General features: G+C 41.0%; 1 protein-coding gene across 1 annotated transcript in view; it reads left to right on the forward strand.

Annotated features, from left to right (window-relative positions):
- LOC144531437 (transmembrane protein 132D) overlaps window positions 1–13190 on the forward strand; it is a 31009-nt gene extending 17819 nt beyond the window's left edge. The window contains exons 5-10 of the mRNA XM_078271569.1: window positions 471–614; window positions 3818–4026; window positions 7425–7605; window positions 7826–7939; window positions 8082–8273; window positions 11700–13190. Of these exons, the coding sequence (XP_078127695.1) occupies window positions 471–614; window positions 3818–4026; window positions 7425–7605; window positions 7826–7939; window positions 8082–8273; window positions 11700–13190 (2331 nt within the window). The remainder of the gene's footprint in view (window positions 1–470; window positions 615–3817; window positions 4027–7424; window positions 7606–7825; window positions 7940–8081; window positions 8274–11699) is intronic.
- The last annotated feature ends 4788 nt before the right edge of the window (window positions 13191–17978 follow it).

Genomic DNA, 17978 nt, shown 5'->3' on the forward strand with positions numbered 1-17978 from the left:
AGCTGTCCTGTCAAATAGAGGCCTAAAAATATTAATTATTTTTCTGTGTGCAATTGGAGGTCATACTGAACATTAACCTATAGCTTTGCTCAATTGCTGGGCGTCTATGTGATGAGGTAGCAGCTCCTAGGGAAAGTAATGTACATGTAGTATTAAACATTACATCCAAGACTGTTTACAGTAAGACTCTTATTGCTTACTATATCTGCTGCTGTGGAGTGAGGAGGATGAAGAAGAAGTGGACTGGATTTTTGATAAACTGAATTCCTTGTTGATTTTGAACATGTAGTAGAACAGCTATTCATCTTTGGAAGGGTTCGATGTATTTCCCTATCTTTCATCTGACATCCAGCAATTAAACTAAACTAGGCTAATCTCAATCTTCAAACTACCAAACTACACTTAAAGATATATGAATGCATCCACACGTGTGCCCTATTCTAATTTTTTTTGCCCTTCTTTCTGCACAGAACACCGACATCTTGAATACTGCTGTGCTTACGGGGAAAACGGTGTTGGTACCTGTGAAAACTCTGGCTGTGGAGGCCGATGGCTCAGTCATCGATGTGACCAACTACACCAACTGTAGGTCTACGGACGAGGATGTTCTCAGGGTAAGACGTTACCACCACAAATTGAATCAGCTGTAACTGTAATCATTTCCATGTTGCACTATGGAACTAAAGACCACTTAGAGAGTGCAGACTTTTGCCAAATGCCCTATCTTGCAATATGAAAAATAATTTGTGTATCCACCCGTGATTCGGCTCCGCTCAAAAATGTAATGGGTCGTCACTGGGCCATGCTACACACTTCCACCATGTATCATTAGAATTGGGCCGGTAGTTTTCCCATAATCCTGCTGACAAACAGACAAACAAACCAACAAACTGAACCGAGAACATAACCTCCTTACTTAGGAAATATTTTATATATAAAATGTATAGCATTTGTGATCGGGCTCGTTATACCGTATACCTTGTTTTTGCACTGCCAGAATTCTGGACATACACATATACGTAAATGCATGTTCAAAGTGGAAAAAGAAATTCTAAGAAATCCTTATATGGCAGCTATGTAACTGTCCAATGTATCTTGCAGATATATATAATTTACAAGCTTTTTTAATGAATGTTAAATGGGCTGCATTTATATAGCACCTTTCTACCTTACCAGACAAAGTGCTTTACAATTTGACTCTCATTCACCCATTCATACACCGATGGTGGTGGAACTGCCAGGCAAGGCGCTGGTTGCCAGGTGAGCAAATTCAGTGTTATGCTCAAGGACAATTTGACACGTGGACAGGAGGAGCAGGGGATTGACCCACCAACCTTGTGATTACCGGCCCGCGCTACATCCTGAGTAGTATGACTCAGTGGATGTAGACTGTGGGTAAAAGCTGCTGTTTTGGCCGGCATTCTCCTCCCCTTTAGCTATCTCCACTATTTATGGAATTTTGCAAGGGCACTGTTGCTGCATCCAGGGCTTAGTGCTGCCCAAGACGATTCTGATTGGTTTACAGAAATACAAACAAGCCAGAGCATTTCCCCTATAGCAGAATAATGTTGAGTAAAGGTGCTTCCAGACCTTTTTCTAGCACTGTGAAGATCTGTGGAGGTCTGGCTACACGAGACTACCTGCTGAGCCACAGCCGTCCTAGTAGAGTTTCGCCTTTGTGCCACCCAACAAGTTAATCTTACATGCACCCCCTACAGTATGCATAGATAATATGTAATCCACTGCATGCATGTCAAACTAATGGAACATTTTATATACAGAAAACATTTGCAGCCTTTGTTTCTCCTATGTTACATTTCAATATGAATTGAATATATCATTCAGGCCTAGTTTGCATAGAAAAACAAGATGCATTCTGGTGTATATAACTCTTAAAACAGCCACTGTTACTGTGCCATCATATTCAAGTGTGTGTGTGTGTGTGTGTGTGTGTGTGTGTGTGTGTGTGTCAAAGCACCATGGATAAAAGCAGCCTCTTCCATATGGCATTAGAGATTGAGCTCATGATCAAAGCACTCAGTCCATAAGCACACTCATTTGACCTTTGTGTAATGTATCCATGTTATTGGGACAGTAGAAACAGAGAGAGGAAGAAAATATTATATTCCATGAGACGGCAGGGCAGCCACTAGCTTTGTGAGTGTGAGGCGGTGTGCTAAGTATAGTAAGCTTAAGAGAGTGAGAAAGAGCCAAAAAGAGGGAGACTGTGTTTGTAATGATTTTCTGTATCAGTAGAGGAACTTAATCCAGTTATTATTGTGTCTCTCAATGGTCACTTCCTGCAGTCACTGACCCTTCTCAGAGCAATGCCACTGACCAGTAGAATCAGGTCTTTTAAACTATAACTGCTACAAGGGTGAATCTCTATAAGGGATTGATTTACATACAGTACACTTACTCTTAGATTTAACTAACATAACATCGGTTGTGTGTACATTGAAAGAACAAGTTATAGAATAGTTGTGTGGTTGCACGTTTGACCTCTTTTAAGCAACATATTGATTTTTTTGGCTACTTGCGGCAGTGGAACAAGCTGACATATTAACATGTTATCGTATTATAAAATCGTTATTTGGAACAAGCATACAGTTAAGCAAGCAACATTAGCCTTCATTTGGAGTTGTGTTTCTGGCCAACTGTTGATTATAAGTTCAATAACCGCTCTCTGTTTTAGTCTGATTTGGTCTCCACCAAAACTTTGTCAGTTAGCGACTAGCTAAGTTTTTTTGCAGAAGACAACTGCCAAAATAATGAGTTGAAAGATGCTAAGAACCAATATTTTAATATATTGATTGTTGTTGTTTACTTTTTCCCTTTTATTGACCATTAAGAATACATCCTATAACATTTTATATAGGGGTATATACATATATACACTTTGCTCCTCATTTCTTTTGAAGATTTGAACAATCTGAATTCTACAGTACATGTACAGTAATTGCACTGGAGACATCAGAGACTTTGGTCTGGACCAGTCAGCATGATGGGAAAAGGTCTTCACAGACTGGTCTCCATTAACATTTCCACAGGAGTTCAAGTTGACTTACCTTGGACGTCATTCCTCCCTCTGCCTCCTCACTTTTTTCCGCCTCCCTTTTTTCACCTCCCTCTCTCCTGTGCTACACGCTACTCTCCAGTCTAGTACCCTACAATTACCGCTGTGGAGCCACTGGTTTGTTAAGATAAGTGAGGCGGCAGAGAAGATAGGCCTCCAATCTGAAATAAACCAACTGCTGTGTCTCACCTCATTGCTCTCACTGGTGGGGGACTGCAATGCTCCCGCCTACCACACAGCACTACAGGAACAGTCGTAAGGCAGAGCTAATTTATATTCCGTAATGTTCATAGAGACCCTGGTCGTGAATTTACTTGACATAAACAGAAACACTGTGTGATTCCTCAGCCAGACGAAATTAATAAAATGTGTTTGTTTGTATGGTTTTAGCTTATTTCTATTGGTGCCTCTGTTCCACCTCTCCTCTCTTTGTCAGTTCTTACTAAAACTTTCTTATTTATTTTCCATTGGGCTTTACATGGAAAAGCCTCCGCTAGTGTTTGTCCAGAGAAAGTTGTATCCAAATCACAAGATGACAGGTCAGTCCCAACTCTAGCCCAGTGATTCTAAAGGGACTCTGAACCTCTTAAAATCACTTTCTGCCCAATCAAATAAATGTTTATAGAGTGACAGACCGGCAAGAAAGAAAGGGCTGTCTTTGTTTTCAGGCCAGATGCAAACACAGGACATTGCATCATTCACCTTTCCTCTTTCTCTTTTTTTCTTCTCCGTCTTATCCAGGTGTCGGAGCGATGTGAATATGTGTATGTAAACGGGAAGGAGACAAGAGGGAAGAGCAGGGTGATGGTCAACTTTACATACGGTTTCCTGAGTGCCCAGCTGGAGATGAGTGTATGGATGCCTCGCCTGCCCTTGCTAATCGATGTGGCCGACCCCGAGCTCAGCCAGATAAAGGGCTGGAGGGTCCCTGTTACTACAGGCAACAGGAGGTAAGGCCAGGCCAGTTCTGTGTCAAACAGTTGCATCTGTTGTTGTGAGAGCTCCTGTTCATTTCAAACTGTAAATGTGCTGCTGTATGAGGTCTGCTGCTGCATGAGTCAGATACAGGTACAGTAGGCACTGGGGGACTTGATTTAAAAAACTTTTGAATATATTTGTAACCACAATAGTCGAAAGCAAAGCCCTAAGTCAAGACCAACAAGTCCCACATTAAGACTAACTTTACTTCCTGCCACCTATAAATGACAGATAGCTTACGTTAGACATGGCCCATGGTTAATTGAATTTAAAAGACAATAATAAGACTACTAAATCTATACAGCAATTTTGTTGCCACCCTGACTAATTACTAATTTACTTAGCTCCTAGGTAACATTAAGCTAAGCGATAGCTTGTCAAAGAACAACTCGTTCTGACTCCCAACTCGTCAAATACGGACACTTGGTCAGTTTCTCTCAGCGTCAGATATGACACAAAAAGCCCCCTTTAGCGTCTGTATGGAATGCACCGGGTTAGCCAAGTCCATTACTGTTCTCTGTGAAGTCATCTTCATTTGTGATTTTTGAGTCAAATGTTTTGCATGTTGCTGCAAGTTTGTTTTGTGACCACAGTCTTGTGAAAATCAGAAGTATCATGTTTGTGTGCTGGTCTGTGCACACAAACAAAAGCACTTTTGTCAGTTGTCAGAAAAATGCACCACTGCACCTATTTTTTATATTTCTTTTAATCCGTAGACTCAGTAAGGACATTAAGTCATTTCAAGTCAAAAATAATTTGCTGTAAGAATGAATTATCTGGGAAAGATTTCTTGTTTGTTTTTCCTGTTAAATTTAATTTGTTTAGGTGGCCTTTTCATTCGTAAGCAACCCATCATTTGGTAATGCAGTAGACCCTGTAGAGATATTTAAAAGGAGAAAGCATTAGCTGTGCTGATGTACACTGAGTTAGCCATGCAAGAAATCTTATTTTTCTTTGTGAAGTTTATAATAATCAGTTTTGTTGACAGCAGTGTCAGAGAGATGTGCTTTCAGCTGTATGGTAAGGTCTGTAGTTAGTGGTGATATTGAATTGGGTTACAGCATATTGAGAGGTGTGCTTTTTAATATCCGTCTGCATACTGTAAATGCAGTCAGTCTCATAAAACCATCACATATGGGTTTAGTGCGTTAGTGGATAGGACACTGTAGAGGCAACACAGTTGCCCTGGAGACAAAGGTTAGTGGGATTTCACTCAATATTTACAGTAAAGTCATTATTTTTTCACTCAATACTAATGATGATGGTCGACTGATGGGCTGTTTCCCGGGGTAAAAACTCTTTGAGGCTTTCATCTCCCAAAACATTCAATACCCACAAACAGATACTAGGTCAGAAATGTGATATTGCTATGGTGATTGTAATGGCCAGCCTAATTTTCTGTGCCATGCTTGTTGTGTTTCTGCGTGCTACAGTGTTGGACATGTGCATAGTGGCAGAGAAGCAACTGGAATTTCTGTCTAATTGGTAGCGACAGAACAGACTGGTATTAGACTTCATACACTAGGGCTTCATACACAAAATGTAAATTCAGTTTGACTTACTTTGAAACTGTGGATTGATGAAACATCCTCACCCCTGCTTTGCTGTCTTTTCTTTTTGTGGGTGTATAGCATCAGGTTGTAACAGATAATGATTTGCAGTAAAGTTATTACTGTTATTTAAAAACTTGTTGGATTCAAAATGGATTGAAATAAACACTATTATCAGTTACTACTAACAGAGTTTTTTTTTTTTATTTATAATAAGATGGTATTTGTTGATGTTAATTGGCTGCCAGCTGGCAACCTAATAGAAGGCATAATGTCTCAAGGGTCATCAAAGAACTAATTGAAAAATTGAGTAACCATTGCTAAGAGACTAAAAATCTTTTGTGTTCAAGTGTTTTTGGAAATCAGCAAGTCAGTAAGTACAAAAAATGCAATTAAACAAATGCTACAAAAGCTGATATTTCAAAGTCTCGTACTTTGAATCCAATCAAAGACAAATACAAGACAAAAATATAGATTGAACTTGAAATAAGTTAAAACAGTTAATTATCTGCTAAAGTAATTAATAACCTCCATAGACAAAAGGACTGAGGAAAGAGTTAGTTTGCTGCCTGCTGTTGAATCACACTTATTTAATTAAAGCAGCATCTCCATCACATGTTAAGTTCTGACCTCAGGCAATATAATAATGATGTTTATTTGGACTGTAGCTCCTGACAATAGCTTTCTGCCTGCAGTGTAAAAGCACACCCACCAGCCCTCCAGCACACCTGTGGTGCAGTGCGTTGCAGACCAGCTGTGTCTACGATAATGATGCAGAATGATCATTGCTGAGGGGTTCGAGGATGGTTCACAGCTTAATCTCCATCGGCCACAAACAAACCAGTCAGCCGTGGGATCCTGGTTAATGTAACTTAAATTCATTTAGAAGGAAAGGTCACTCTGCAAATGTTTTGTGTCTCGACGGCATCAACAGCCACAATGTTGGTCTCCAGTATTGTTCTTGAGTTCATAGTCTCTCTGCTGGCCACTAGAAATGACATTTAGGAGTTCACATCACAGATTAACTGCATGATTTTGTCGTGTCATTGTTTAACTATTGTTGTTTACTTATCTCTCTATGTATAAATAAGGAAGGATCAGCACTCATACTATGCATATATTTTTGTGAATGAGTCTCATGCCGTTTACTCAATAATTCAGTCATTTGGTTGAAGTTTGGTTAAAAAATACATGCTGTTTTGCAGCAGATTCTTAAAATTGACATCACACTGAATTTACACTTCAGTAACTTCACATAATTGTGTAGAAGAATGCATGCAATAACACATCATTCATAATTCTGTGCTTAAAGTGCTCATATGGTGGACTTTGGGCTTTTTCACTTTGTAAACCTATAACATGCACAAAAATATATAGAACACAATAAAGGGAAAAAGCCAAAAAGCCAAATATGAGCACTTTAAAGTATTAGTTTTGCTTTCTTGAAGAAGATACCTCTTTAATGCCTGTGCGCTAAATAGTATGCTACAGTAAGCAGGTGGTTAGCTTGGTTTTTGTATGGTTAAACTAAGGATTTATAATGCGTTAATTTGTTAGCTTCAGAGGTTCTGCTCGGCGAATTCTGTTATATAAGGACAGAGCCAGGCTAGCTGTTTCCCCCTGCTTCCAGTCTTTATGCTAAGCTAAGCTAGCTGCCTCTTGACTGTGACTTTGCATTTAGCATACGGGTATGAACATTATATCAATTTTATCATCCAACTTGCTGCAAAAAAAGCAACAAAAAAAAGAAATGTTTCCTTAACTATTCCTTTGAACTGTAAATAAAGTATGTGACTTATTGTGTTACCTTTGTGTGTCAGGTCGACATGGGACAGTGAGGAAGATGAGGAGATGAGGAAAGGCAGGGGTTGCATGCTGCAGTACCAGCACTCTACACTCAGGGTGCTAACACCATTCATGGCCCAGACCGATGCTGAGGCGCCATCTGACCCGCTTACTGGTGCAGACCCTGTTGAGTACTTCCTGGGTCCTGACTGGCAGGTAAAAACATTTAACAGTCTGACTGAAGATGACATGCTAGCACTTAGCAGCATTTAGGTTATCCAGTCTTAAATGGGTTTGTCTGAAAATAGTTTGAAGTTCAGTGGCCCAGAAGTTACAACACCTAGCTTGACACTGAATTAGTGGAACAATAATAATCATAAATTACCGGGTAAGGATGTAATGCAATTAACGTTTTTCTCATTTTTTTTATTGACAGGTGGATGTGACCAATCTTGTACGGTCTTCTCTAAAAGTGGCAGATCCTGATGTAGCCAGGGTGCAGGATGGGGTGGTGCTGCAGGGACGGGCGGTGGGCACTACTACTGTACAGGTGAGCCATGGCTGTGATCTTGGTTAGGTTTCTCTGTGTGAGTGTGTGAGTGTGTTTGTGTGTGTGCGATTTTAACAGGTGCAGTGCATGCTAGAATCATGAATATCCATTTGCAGTTTGGCTGAGGTTTAACATGTTGCAGGTGCTGTCCCCACTGACATCATCGGCCCTGGCTGAGAGGAGCATCAAGGTGCTGGATGATAAAGTGAGCGTGACAGAGCTGGGGGTGCAGTTGGTATCTGGGCTCTCTCTGTCCCTGCAGCTCAGTCCAGGGAGCACCAGGGCCCTCGTCGCAACAGCAACCACAAGGCAGATGATCACTCAGCTCAAACAGGTAAGTAACTGGAAAATTGTAAAGCACAAAGCATGAAACTGTGGGGTACAGCTCAGCTGTTTGTGATGGTGCTCGTCTCTTTTAATGCCCTTTTTATGTTAGTTTTACAGTGACTCATTTTTAGCCATGCCACATAACTTGTGAAGGCCAGTTCACCAGAGTGTGAAAATCAGACGGGACAAGAAATAAACAAATGCGGTGAATCGTGTACGTAACAACAGATTATAAATTCAATGTGAGATTATGAACGTGTGTCTGCCTATAGAGGGATTATTTATGATCAGGAGTAAATCATGGATCCATTCTTTTATTCAGATTTTGAAACAGTGAGAAAATATTCATAGAATTTTTTTCATCAGGGGGCTTACATAAGAGCAGAAACGCAAACGCTGAATTCAGATTGCTATAGGCTATTATTAAATATCAAAGGTAAGAGCCTGCAATGCTTCTGTGTCTGCATTCATTCTAATTGTGTAATTATTTATTGGCCTTTTAACAAGTAAGCTATTTCCCTCTTGTAGTGAGCAGCTACCATTGCAGCTATGATTTTGACCTTGTGTCTAAAAACATCCCTTTTTTCTTGTTCTTGTTGCATCCTAAAAGAGTGGGCACATTTAACAAGCAGGCCCCTGGCATTCATCATTGTCTTCCACTGACAAGCTTCCTTCTTTTATTACCAGTGTGGAAACACTCACAGATGCATGTATAATAAAGCAGGCAGGATAAAGCAACAGCATGAATTTCATCAACATCCTCACAGAACTGCTTAAGACCAACACGCTTCTTGCACTGTTAGCAGATTAGACAAAAAAAGATTTGTGTTGCTGCTTTTTGATTTTCCCGCATGCAAATCAAACCTTGTACATAAGACTTTAGTATTGATTTTAGTGTTTAGATTTAGGGTTTAGCACTTAATCATAGGCAGGCTGAAGCCAAAGGAATTCCCTACATTGCAGGTGTAGTTAACCCTGATTTACTGATTCATTGATTTGATTGATTTTAATTTTGATTTCATTTGATTAGATCGTAAATCTACTGGGTTGTATACATGTGTGGAGAGTGCATTGCTAGGAATTTATAGGAGTTGTTGTGACCAGCGGGGTGACAACTTGCATCATACTGTATTTGGGCAGCAGTAGTTGTGCTACAACCACGTCAAGTGTTTGCCAAGACATCTGGAGGGACGGAATCGTCGCAAAGCATTATGTTCAATGAAACATTTGATTTAAAGTGTTCATATTATGCTCATTTTCAGGTTCATAATTGTAAAAGAGGTCGTACCAGACTAAGTTTATGTGGTTTAATTTTCAGAAAACACCATATTTTTATACTATATATATTAATAATTTATAGTATATTCTATACTTCTGTTCCATCTTTGTTGGGAGTCGCACATGCGCAGTAAGTACTGCTAGGTTGTCAGTTGCAGAGTATGAGGGAGTGCCAAGCTAGCAGCTAAGCGAGCATTATAACGTGTGTTACAAAGTGACGCACGTTCGTCACGGAAGGAAAGGCTGGACTACAATAGAGCTGTTTGGAGCAGTTTGTCAACAGTGTTTCCACTGGAAGATGGTAAGTCCCTTTGGGTTGACTTTGGGCTTTTTCACTTTGTAAACTTATAACCTGCAAAAAAAAGATATATAACGGGAAAGGGAAAAAGCCAAAAAGCATAATATGAGCACTTTAATATATCAGGGTACAGGTGTATATGATCATGCAAGGAATCAAAAGGTCCTACAAAGGGTCCCTCACCTGTTGTTCAGAGAGGTGGTTGGAGGGAAATAAAAACTCTACAGTTGGTGGATGACAGGGTATTATATCTGGTCGAAGGATAGAGGAAAGAAGTGGCATTTTGACTTTAGAAAGTCACTTTGAGAGAAACTCTGAATAAAGGAAGAAATAATCAATCTTGTTTCTGGAGGGAAATTTTGGCACCTCATAGTTAAAGATGGAAGTAGGTACTGGTCTCTGTTGGAGTGATACAGTATGTAAAATGTGCCACTTATCCTTGTGGAGTCTTGGCTTGCAAGTCAGATTATCTTTTGAAAAATGTATTTTGTCTCATGTTTGGACAAAAAATAAACTTTGCACTGTAGAGATGACCATATTTACCTCAACAGTTCCTAGTGTTATTATGTTTAATATTCTTTTGGAAATGTGTTGGGGAAATGCAGTATTAATCAGCATTGTTAGTTATTATATTGTGAAAAAATGTGAAAGCACTGCAGGATCAGTGTCTCTTGCATAGAGATGGATTTCAACTGCGTAAATCCCAAGGCCAAAAGCAGAAAGAAAGAAATGCCTATGTTTGGTAATAACCACACTATTCAACATTCATTAAAGTTTTCTCCAGTGAGGTTGTTCCTGCACAGGGAGCAGAAGCAGTACTGTATATGCACCACAAACAATATCATTCAAAACAATTTCATTGTAAACCCTCTGTGAGGGGAGGCTTAAAATTACACTTTAAACTTGCTATGACAAAATTGCGTGCTATTAATGTATCCTAAATATTTATTTTCCAGCAACGATATAATGTGCTTCTACAGAGAGGATTTGAATTGCCACAACAGAGCAGATTTACGCAACAATCACCTTAAGGGTGTAATGATATTTGTGTTGTTTTTTTTTTGCCTCCCAGAATGTGAACTCATTGTGTTCACAGCCCCGACCGTCATCTGCGGTTATCATGCTGTGTAAGAGAGCGGAAGAGGCAGACAGGGTGCACAGATGACCATTTTAAAAGCTCACTCACACATTTAGCCATGGCAGCTTGCCCATTTTAAACCAGCTCCCCGAAACAGGCATGGAGCAGCAATTAGGCGGTCCATAGCTATTAGTGCGACAGCTCACTTTACCTACAGTACACTGTCGCTGTGGCTGGTCTGCCCCTGTCAAAAACAAACTACTGGATACATGCCAGTGCAGATGACCAGCCAATTGTGTATGTGATGGCAAGCTGTTAATGTTCTGCTCATGGGGATTCATAATGTATTCAAAACCACAAATATAGGTTAGGTCTGTGGTGACACAGTGGCTCACATTAGCAACAGGAAATAGGTCATTGTGTATTAATGTGATTGGATTGGCTCTTAACATGACCTCTGTCGCTGTACTTTTTTGTTCTTGTTTAGAGGACTTTCATTATAATCTCATCCACTTTTGTTAAATTATAATTCATACTTTGACTTCATAAGACTGTATGGAACAATAACACCCTACTGAGTTTAATCATGAAGAGATTAGCTTAGGCAATTTAGTGTTATTAACTATTATAAGAATATTGCTCTCACTGAAGGCAGGAGGGAGGATATTGGTTTGCTTTTCTACATTTGAACTCTGTATTTTTTAGGTATCACAGTCTTTTCTTTCTTACTTACTTACTTACTTTATATCTTTCTTTCTTTCTTTTTTTCTTTCTTTTAGGAGGCAGTGGTCAGCTGCTGGGTTCAGTTCAGCGATGGCGCAGTCGCTCCACTGGAGCTGTTTGACCGCAGCATCTACTCTCTGACAGTCTCTACCCCAGATGAGGGGGTGGCCACGGTACGCCGCACCCCGCAGTCCACATTTGTAGTAGCACAAGGTGAAGGTGAAGGCCAGGGGGCGCTAGTGAGAGTAGAGCTGAGGATCTGTGAGGAATGCCAGAAGTCCAAGAGGAAGAGCAAGTTGGCGGTGGGCACGGGGCTCTTCAGGATCAACCTCCAGAGTAGCAGCAGAGTCATGGCAGTAGAAGGTGGTGGTGGGGTTGGCACTGATGTAAATAAAGATTTTGATGGTGGTTCATTAGAATTGGTAGGTGAGCTTAAAACGACGGTGACATCACAGCGTGCTGTCACAGATGGGGAAAAATGGCCGTTCAGAAGCACAGTACCTGACCAGTGGGAGTCCACCACCACAGAAACTACCACCTCAACCACATTATCGACAACCTCTATGATTGAAACTATAACCAGAGCTACAAGAGGTAAGACATATACTGTCATTCCCACGACTGCCACTAAAACTATGAGCAAACCGAGCTTTAATACACCACTGAGCACTGCCAGGCCTATAGATACAACAGTGGGTTTAGTAAGTAAAGGAAAAGGGCAGAAGATAAGCTATGGAAACATGCTTGATAACCCCAATTCACCTCCTAACAAAGACATTCCTAAAGCAGAGGTGACACCCAAGAAGGAGCCTCCCAAATCTAAAACTCCAAAAGTAGCTGAGAGCGACCTCATTAGGACATTCAGAGCCATGTTGGACATGGAAATCGGCATGTATGCTTTGGTGGGGGTCTCCTGTGTAGCTATCTTGGCTTTTTTGCTCAACTGTGCTTCATATAACCTCTGTTTCCGGAATCACAAGACCCCCCTACAGGCCGGCCCGGCACTCATCGGGGACCCGAAGGATCACAAGCACGACTGGGTGTGGCTGGTGAGCAGCAATGATGGCACTCCTGCTCCAGGTGGCCCAGCTCAAGTGTCCACGCTAAAACGTGAGGCTCACCGCCCTCTGGAGTCCCGTCACTCGATAGAATCCATAGATCACCGCAGCCTGGAGGGCACCCTGCCCACTGTCAGCGCCCCCGCTGTCCCTGAAAGAACTGCTACCCTGGGCCGCTGCAAAGCCAGCTCCCAGCAGCAGCAGTTTAAGGTAAAGGTGATCGACCCCATGGCGAACCGTTCAGCCACCTTGCTGGCTAGGCCACATCGCAGCGAGCCGCTTCATTCCCCCACCAGTAAGCGGAACCAGGTCCAGTTCACCACCTTCACCACGCTGGACATCAAGCACTTGGCTGCACTGAAGAAGAATGGTGTGGACTTAAACTGGGCCAACCAGCAGACGCAGCAACACCAGGCCCCTGCCGAGCCCCAGTTACCTTTACCTGACATGCCGTGGCCTGTAGTCAAACCTCTAGCAGAGCCCCAGTGAGTTAGTTGGGGTGTTTCTGTGTGTGTGTATGAGTGTGAGTGAGTGAGTAAGAGAGAGAGAGAGAGGGAATAAAAATTGTACATACACAGCAAGTTCTGGTGTAGAATGTATGAAGAAAAGAAGCTGGCTTTTGTTTGTTTTTTGTTTTGATAAAAGATACAGTAAATCACTTTAGAGGATGTATTTATTGAGATTAGATAAAGGACATTTTATATTAAACTATGTGCTCAGTGAAACCTATAAATACATTATGTAATGGTGTACCCATTAAGAGAAACATAAGAGATGCTGTGTTAATTTTTTTTAAGATTAAAGGCCTGATTTTTATCCTTGAAATGCAAAGTTCTTGTATTTGAAAAATATGTGCTTTCCAGATCGGATGTTGTAAATATAAATATATCTATACTATTACTTATTTCTACATTTCTAACTAAAAACAAATGCAATTTCATCTCCTTTAACTTTTGTACGATTTTGTTGCCCCCTTAGAAATGGCTCCAGATATTTCTAGTTGTCAGGGTAAATGCAGTACGGGAGGAATTATTTCGTAAGTAAGTAATTCTATTCTTTTCCAGCCTTTTGTACTTTTTTTCTCGGATTCCTCCAGAGAATACCTGAAGAGTCTGTGCAATTTGTCAGACAATATGCAACATTTATCAAGTTATTTTGAGCAGTCTGTCACTGCAGTCTTCACCGGATATTTATTCAAATCAAATGCATGCTATGCAAATATAGTCTGTGCTGCGTTTGAGGTGGACATTGTTTCTGAATTTTTTTAACAAACTTACCTTGGGCTTCAGGCTTCTCCCTGGGGCCTGCTTCTACAATTTGTAAAAATGTTTAATCTTGGTCTCTTGACACAGAGCAATACATATTCAGCTGTACGATTGTTCGTGTGTGAAAGAAAAATGATGATGCCTTTTTCTATGTAACATCCTCTTATTTTGAAACCAAAATGTGACGTGTATTTCCTATGAGACCCTATCAATAAAGAACAAAAGGATACATTTGTTATAGTTGAAATTTAATTTAATTAATTGTTTCTAAAGCCGTTAAACTAGTAATGTATCATTCATGGGAAAGCACAGTGAATGGTTTGGATTATAGGCTAAAGCTCTGCTATGAATCAGTGGGATTTGATTATGTTTAATCACTATTGAATGTGATTCAAGGCCGATGTCATCATTCAGCAAAATGTCATACTGATAGCAAGATATTTGATATGCCTGCCAATATTTGGATTCTGTACTGCTGCACAAAATAAGAGTTACACAGAGAGCAAGAGAAAAATGGGAAAGGAGACAGTGATTCTCATTTTGTGTATTGTGACAGTGTCCACAATGAATTACAAGTATTTTATCAATGGTGGAGGCTTTCATACGATAACTCATGGCTCATTTGTGTCTTTTTCCTCCGTCCTCCTTCCTGTGTCTCTGAGGTGACCACACTTCTCAAAATTGCATTCTAGGAGCTGTGATAAATAACCGGCGTCCCCAGCTTAAAAAAACCCAGATAATCTGATGCCCTGCACCTCGGGAATTGGCAGCTGTGGATATGACAGCAAGCGTCGTCGCTTCCTGCTGCACAACCGCATTGGGTGGATTTAGAGTGTTGATAAAAGCAATTTTAATAACTTTCTCCCAAATTCTCTACCTACCGGCCCAGCGTTTCTGTATGTGTATAAATTTTTTCTGCTTTTCAGTCAATTTATCTGTCTAGCGGCAGTAGGAAAAGTAAACAAACTCACCTCGGAGATAAGCATTGATTCAAAGCTGTCTCTGCGGTGCATCAAGGCCCGGCATCTTTGATTGCGATCCTGTTGTATCATAGAAGATGCTAAATTTCAGACACAATCATGATTAAGATATAAAAGCTGAACAGTTTCTATGATAACAACAGGGCAACAAAAATATATCTCAATGTGCTTTTGAAATGCTGTTGCTTACTTGATTCCTCTGACAATTTCGTTAACTCAGGCTCATCCCTTGGTCTCAAACACCATTCAAATGGTCAATGCTGTCAATGCAAGTACTTGGCTTCATCACTGGGATCTTCAGTTAATCACAGTCATCATGCTTTGGCTGCAATTGGAGTTTGTCTTGAGTGGTTTGGAAACAAGCATAATGAATATAATTCCAGTTACATTATTTTCTCATTGAGATACAGGTCCATAAATGAGACTGTCCTCCCCAGTAAAATGCTCCCATAAGTGGTTTGTTCAAGCAGCAATTACGACTCATATTTATGTTTAGGTATTACATTCAATTTATCGCACCGTTGTGACGAAAAGAGAGCTGAGCCAGAAGGCAAAGCTCTCGATCTACCGGTCAGTTTTTGTTCCTACCCTCACCTATGGTCATGAAGGCTGGGTCATGACCGAAAGAACAAGATCCAGGGTACAAGCGGCCGAAATGGGTTTCCTCAGGAGGGTAGCTGGCGTCTCCCTTAGAGATAGGGTGAGAAGCTCAGTTATCCGTGAGGAGCTCGGAGTAGAGCCGCTGCTCCTTTGCGTCGAAAGGAGCCAGTTGAGGTGGTTCGGGCATCTGGTAAGGATGCCCCCTGGGCGCCTCCCTAGGGAGGTGTTCCAGGCACGTCCAGCTGGGAGGAGGCCTCGGGGGAGACCCAGGACTAGGTGGAGGGATTATATCTCTAACCTGGCCTGGGAACGCCTCGGGATCCCCCAGTCGGAGCTGGTTAATGTGGCCCGGGAAAGGGAAGTTTGGGGTCCCCTGCTGGAGCTGCTACCCCCGCGACCCGACCCCGGATAAGCGGATGAAGATGGATGGATGGATGGATTTATGTTTAGGGTGGCCCGCCCTCTAGTGGCCTCCAGTAATTACTATGGGAGCAAAGCAGAAAGCGAGTTGATGAAGTAGAAGAGCGCCAAACTCCACATGAGGAGGCAGGCTTAGGATGGCGGATGATTCAAGTTTAAAAAAAAAACTTTACGGAACTACGTCACTTTCTGCTTCACATGCGTAACCGGAAGTTAAATAACTTAACAGATCATTTTAACCCAAACCACGATCTTTTTCTAAACATAATCAAGTAGTTTTTGGGCCTAAACCTAACCAAACTGCGACTGTTTCACAATGTTGATGACATGTTTAAAACCAGGACCTAAACGCTCCTGTGGGTCGTATTAGAGGGTCGGAAAAAACAACCTTTATTGTCGTATGGTTTGGAGGACTTGTTGCCATAGACGTAGCAGTCAGGGCTACTTTGGATATAATGAAGTATGCAAATCATAAACCATGTGTGTTTGTCTTGCAAACAACAAGACATGGAGTAGAGTCCTTCAGTATCATTACAGCAAGATCTCTAATCTGGCGCATCAGCTTCCCTATTGACAGATTTAAGGGATTGGGGTCATTGTGTTGGAGGATTAGTGTGCATTAGCAGACCCTCTCCATGGCGCACTCCTGATAATGTAGGCCAAAAGAGACAAGGTCACTTACTTCAGAAGGCTGTTTTCACACAGGTTGGAAACAAATGATCTGGAGGCAGGTGTTTGTGGGAAGGTGTAGCTGCAAATGGAAAAAAAATCACTTGTGAAAATGGACTGTAGTTGTTATCCACAGCTATTGTGTGATCCGTTTAATTGAATTGACATACAGAAACAAAAACTGTAACGTGATTTTTTTTAAAGAGAACATAAAAAAAACAGATAGGCAGACAAAGTTAGACAGAAGAAGACAGGCACTCACACAGAAGTCAGTCCAAAGATGAATCGGGAGATGAGAGAGGTTACTCTCATCTCACAGGTGGAGGGGAACTCAGATGGTATGGCAGCTCATTAAGACAAAGTACCTCGCTGCACTCGTCACTGTCATTTCCTGTCAGCACAGTGTCAGTGCTGGGAGTGCATCATGAGATAATGTCACCAATTTTGCAAAGGATAGGACAAAAAGCAGAGCAGAAGTTCTTTGTGTTAATGAGACGGATTGAAGAAAACAGCAACGTCAGAGCAGCCTTAATTGACAAAAGAGGAATCTTAACTGGATGAAGCTGTGTGTTAGGCAACAGCTACATGAGCATGGTCACAACAGTTATTTTGTTTGTTTATTTGAATAAGGAGACAATATACAACACATATTAAGTGTGCAAGTATAATGAATGTGCTAAATGGGAGGAGAGGATGAGGGTGGGAGGAAAAGAGACCGACTGGGACACAGAAAGACAGGGTGACTCATCACTGCAGGCTCATTAGAAATCATTTTTAAATTATCCCAGTTATGCTGCTTGGTGAAGGAATTGTACAGAAAGAAATGCATACCGATCCATCTGAAAGTTGTCAGTATTTCAGTCCGGACCAAATGTGGTGGACTGACCGCCAACATATGCCACTAAAAAGACCACTGAAATATACAATACCAAATAAACAGAATAGTAAAAAAGTTAACATTAATTAATTTGAAATATTAGAAAAAGAAAGGGTCCCTGTAACTGTTACATGTACTGTATTTTCCTAATAAAGAAAAATGACAGAAAGATAACAGAAGTGCAAGGGCATACTCAAAATGGTACGTGTGCACTCCCATTCATTATGATGCATTGTGTTGTAGAAACAAGCTAAGTGCAATAGAACGACAAAGTGGTTTATAGAATAAGAAGCTCTGACCGAGTATGAATAGTTTCTGTTTTCAAAAGAAAAAGTGAAATGTTGATCGAACCAAACATGGTGGCAGGCAGGCTTTTCAGGTATAAAAATATAATTTAAAAACTGCATAGGGAGCTTGTGCTTATTATGAATGGACACTCCTGTGTATGGGTATAATTTGAAGCAGG

This window comes from Sander vitreus, chromosome 16 (genome assembly GCF_031162955.1).
Source record: "Sander vitreus isolate 19-12246 chromosome 16, sanVit1, whole genome shotgun sequence".
NCBI lineage: Eukaryota > Metazoa > Chordata > Actinopteri > Perciformes > Percidae > Sander > Sander vitreus.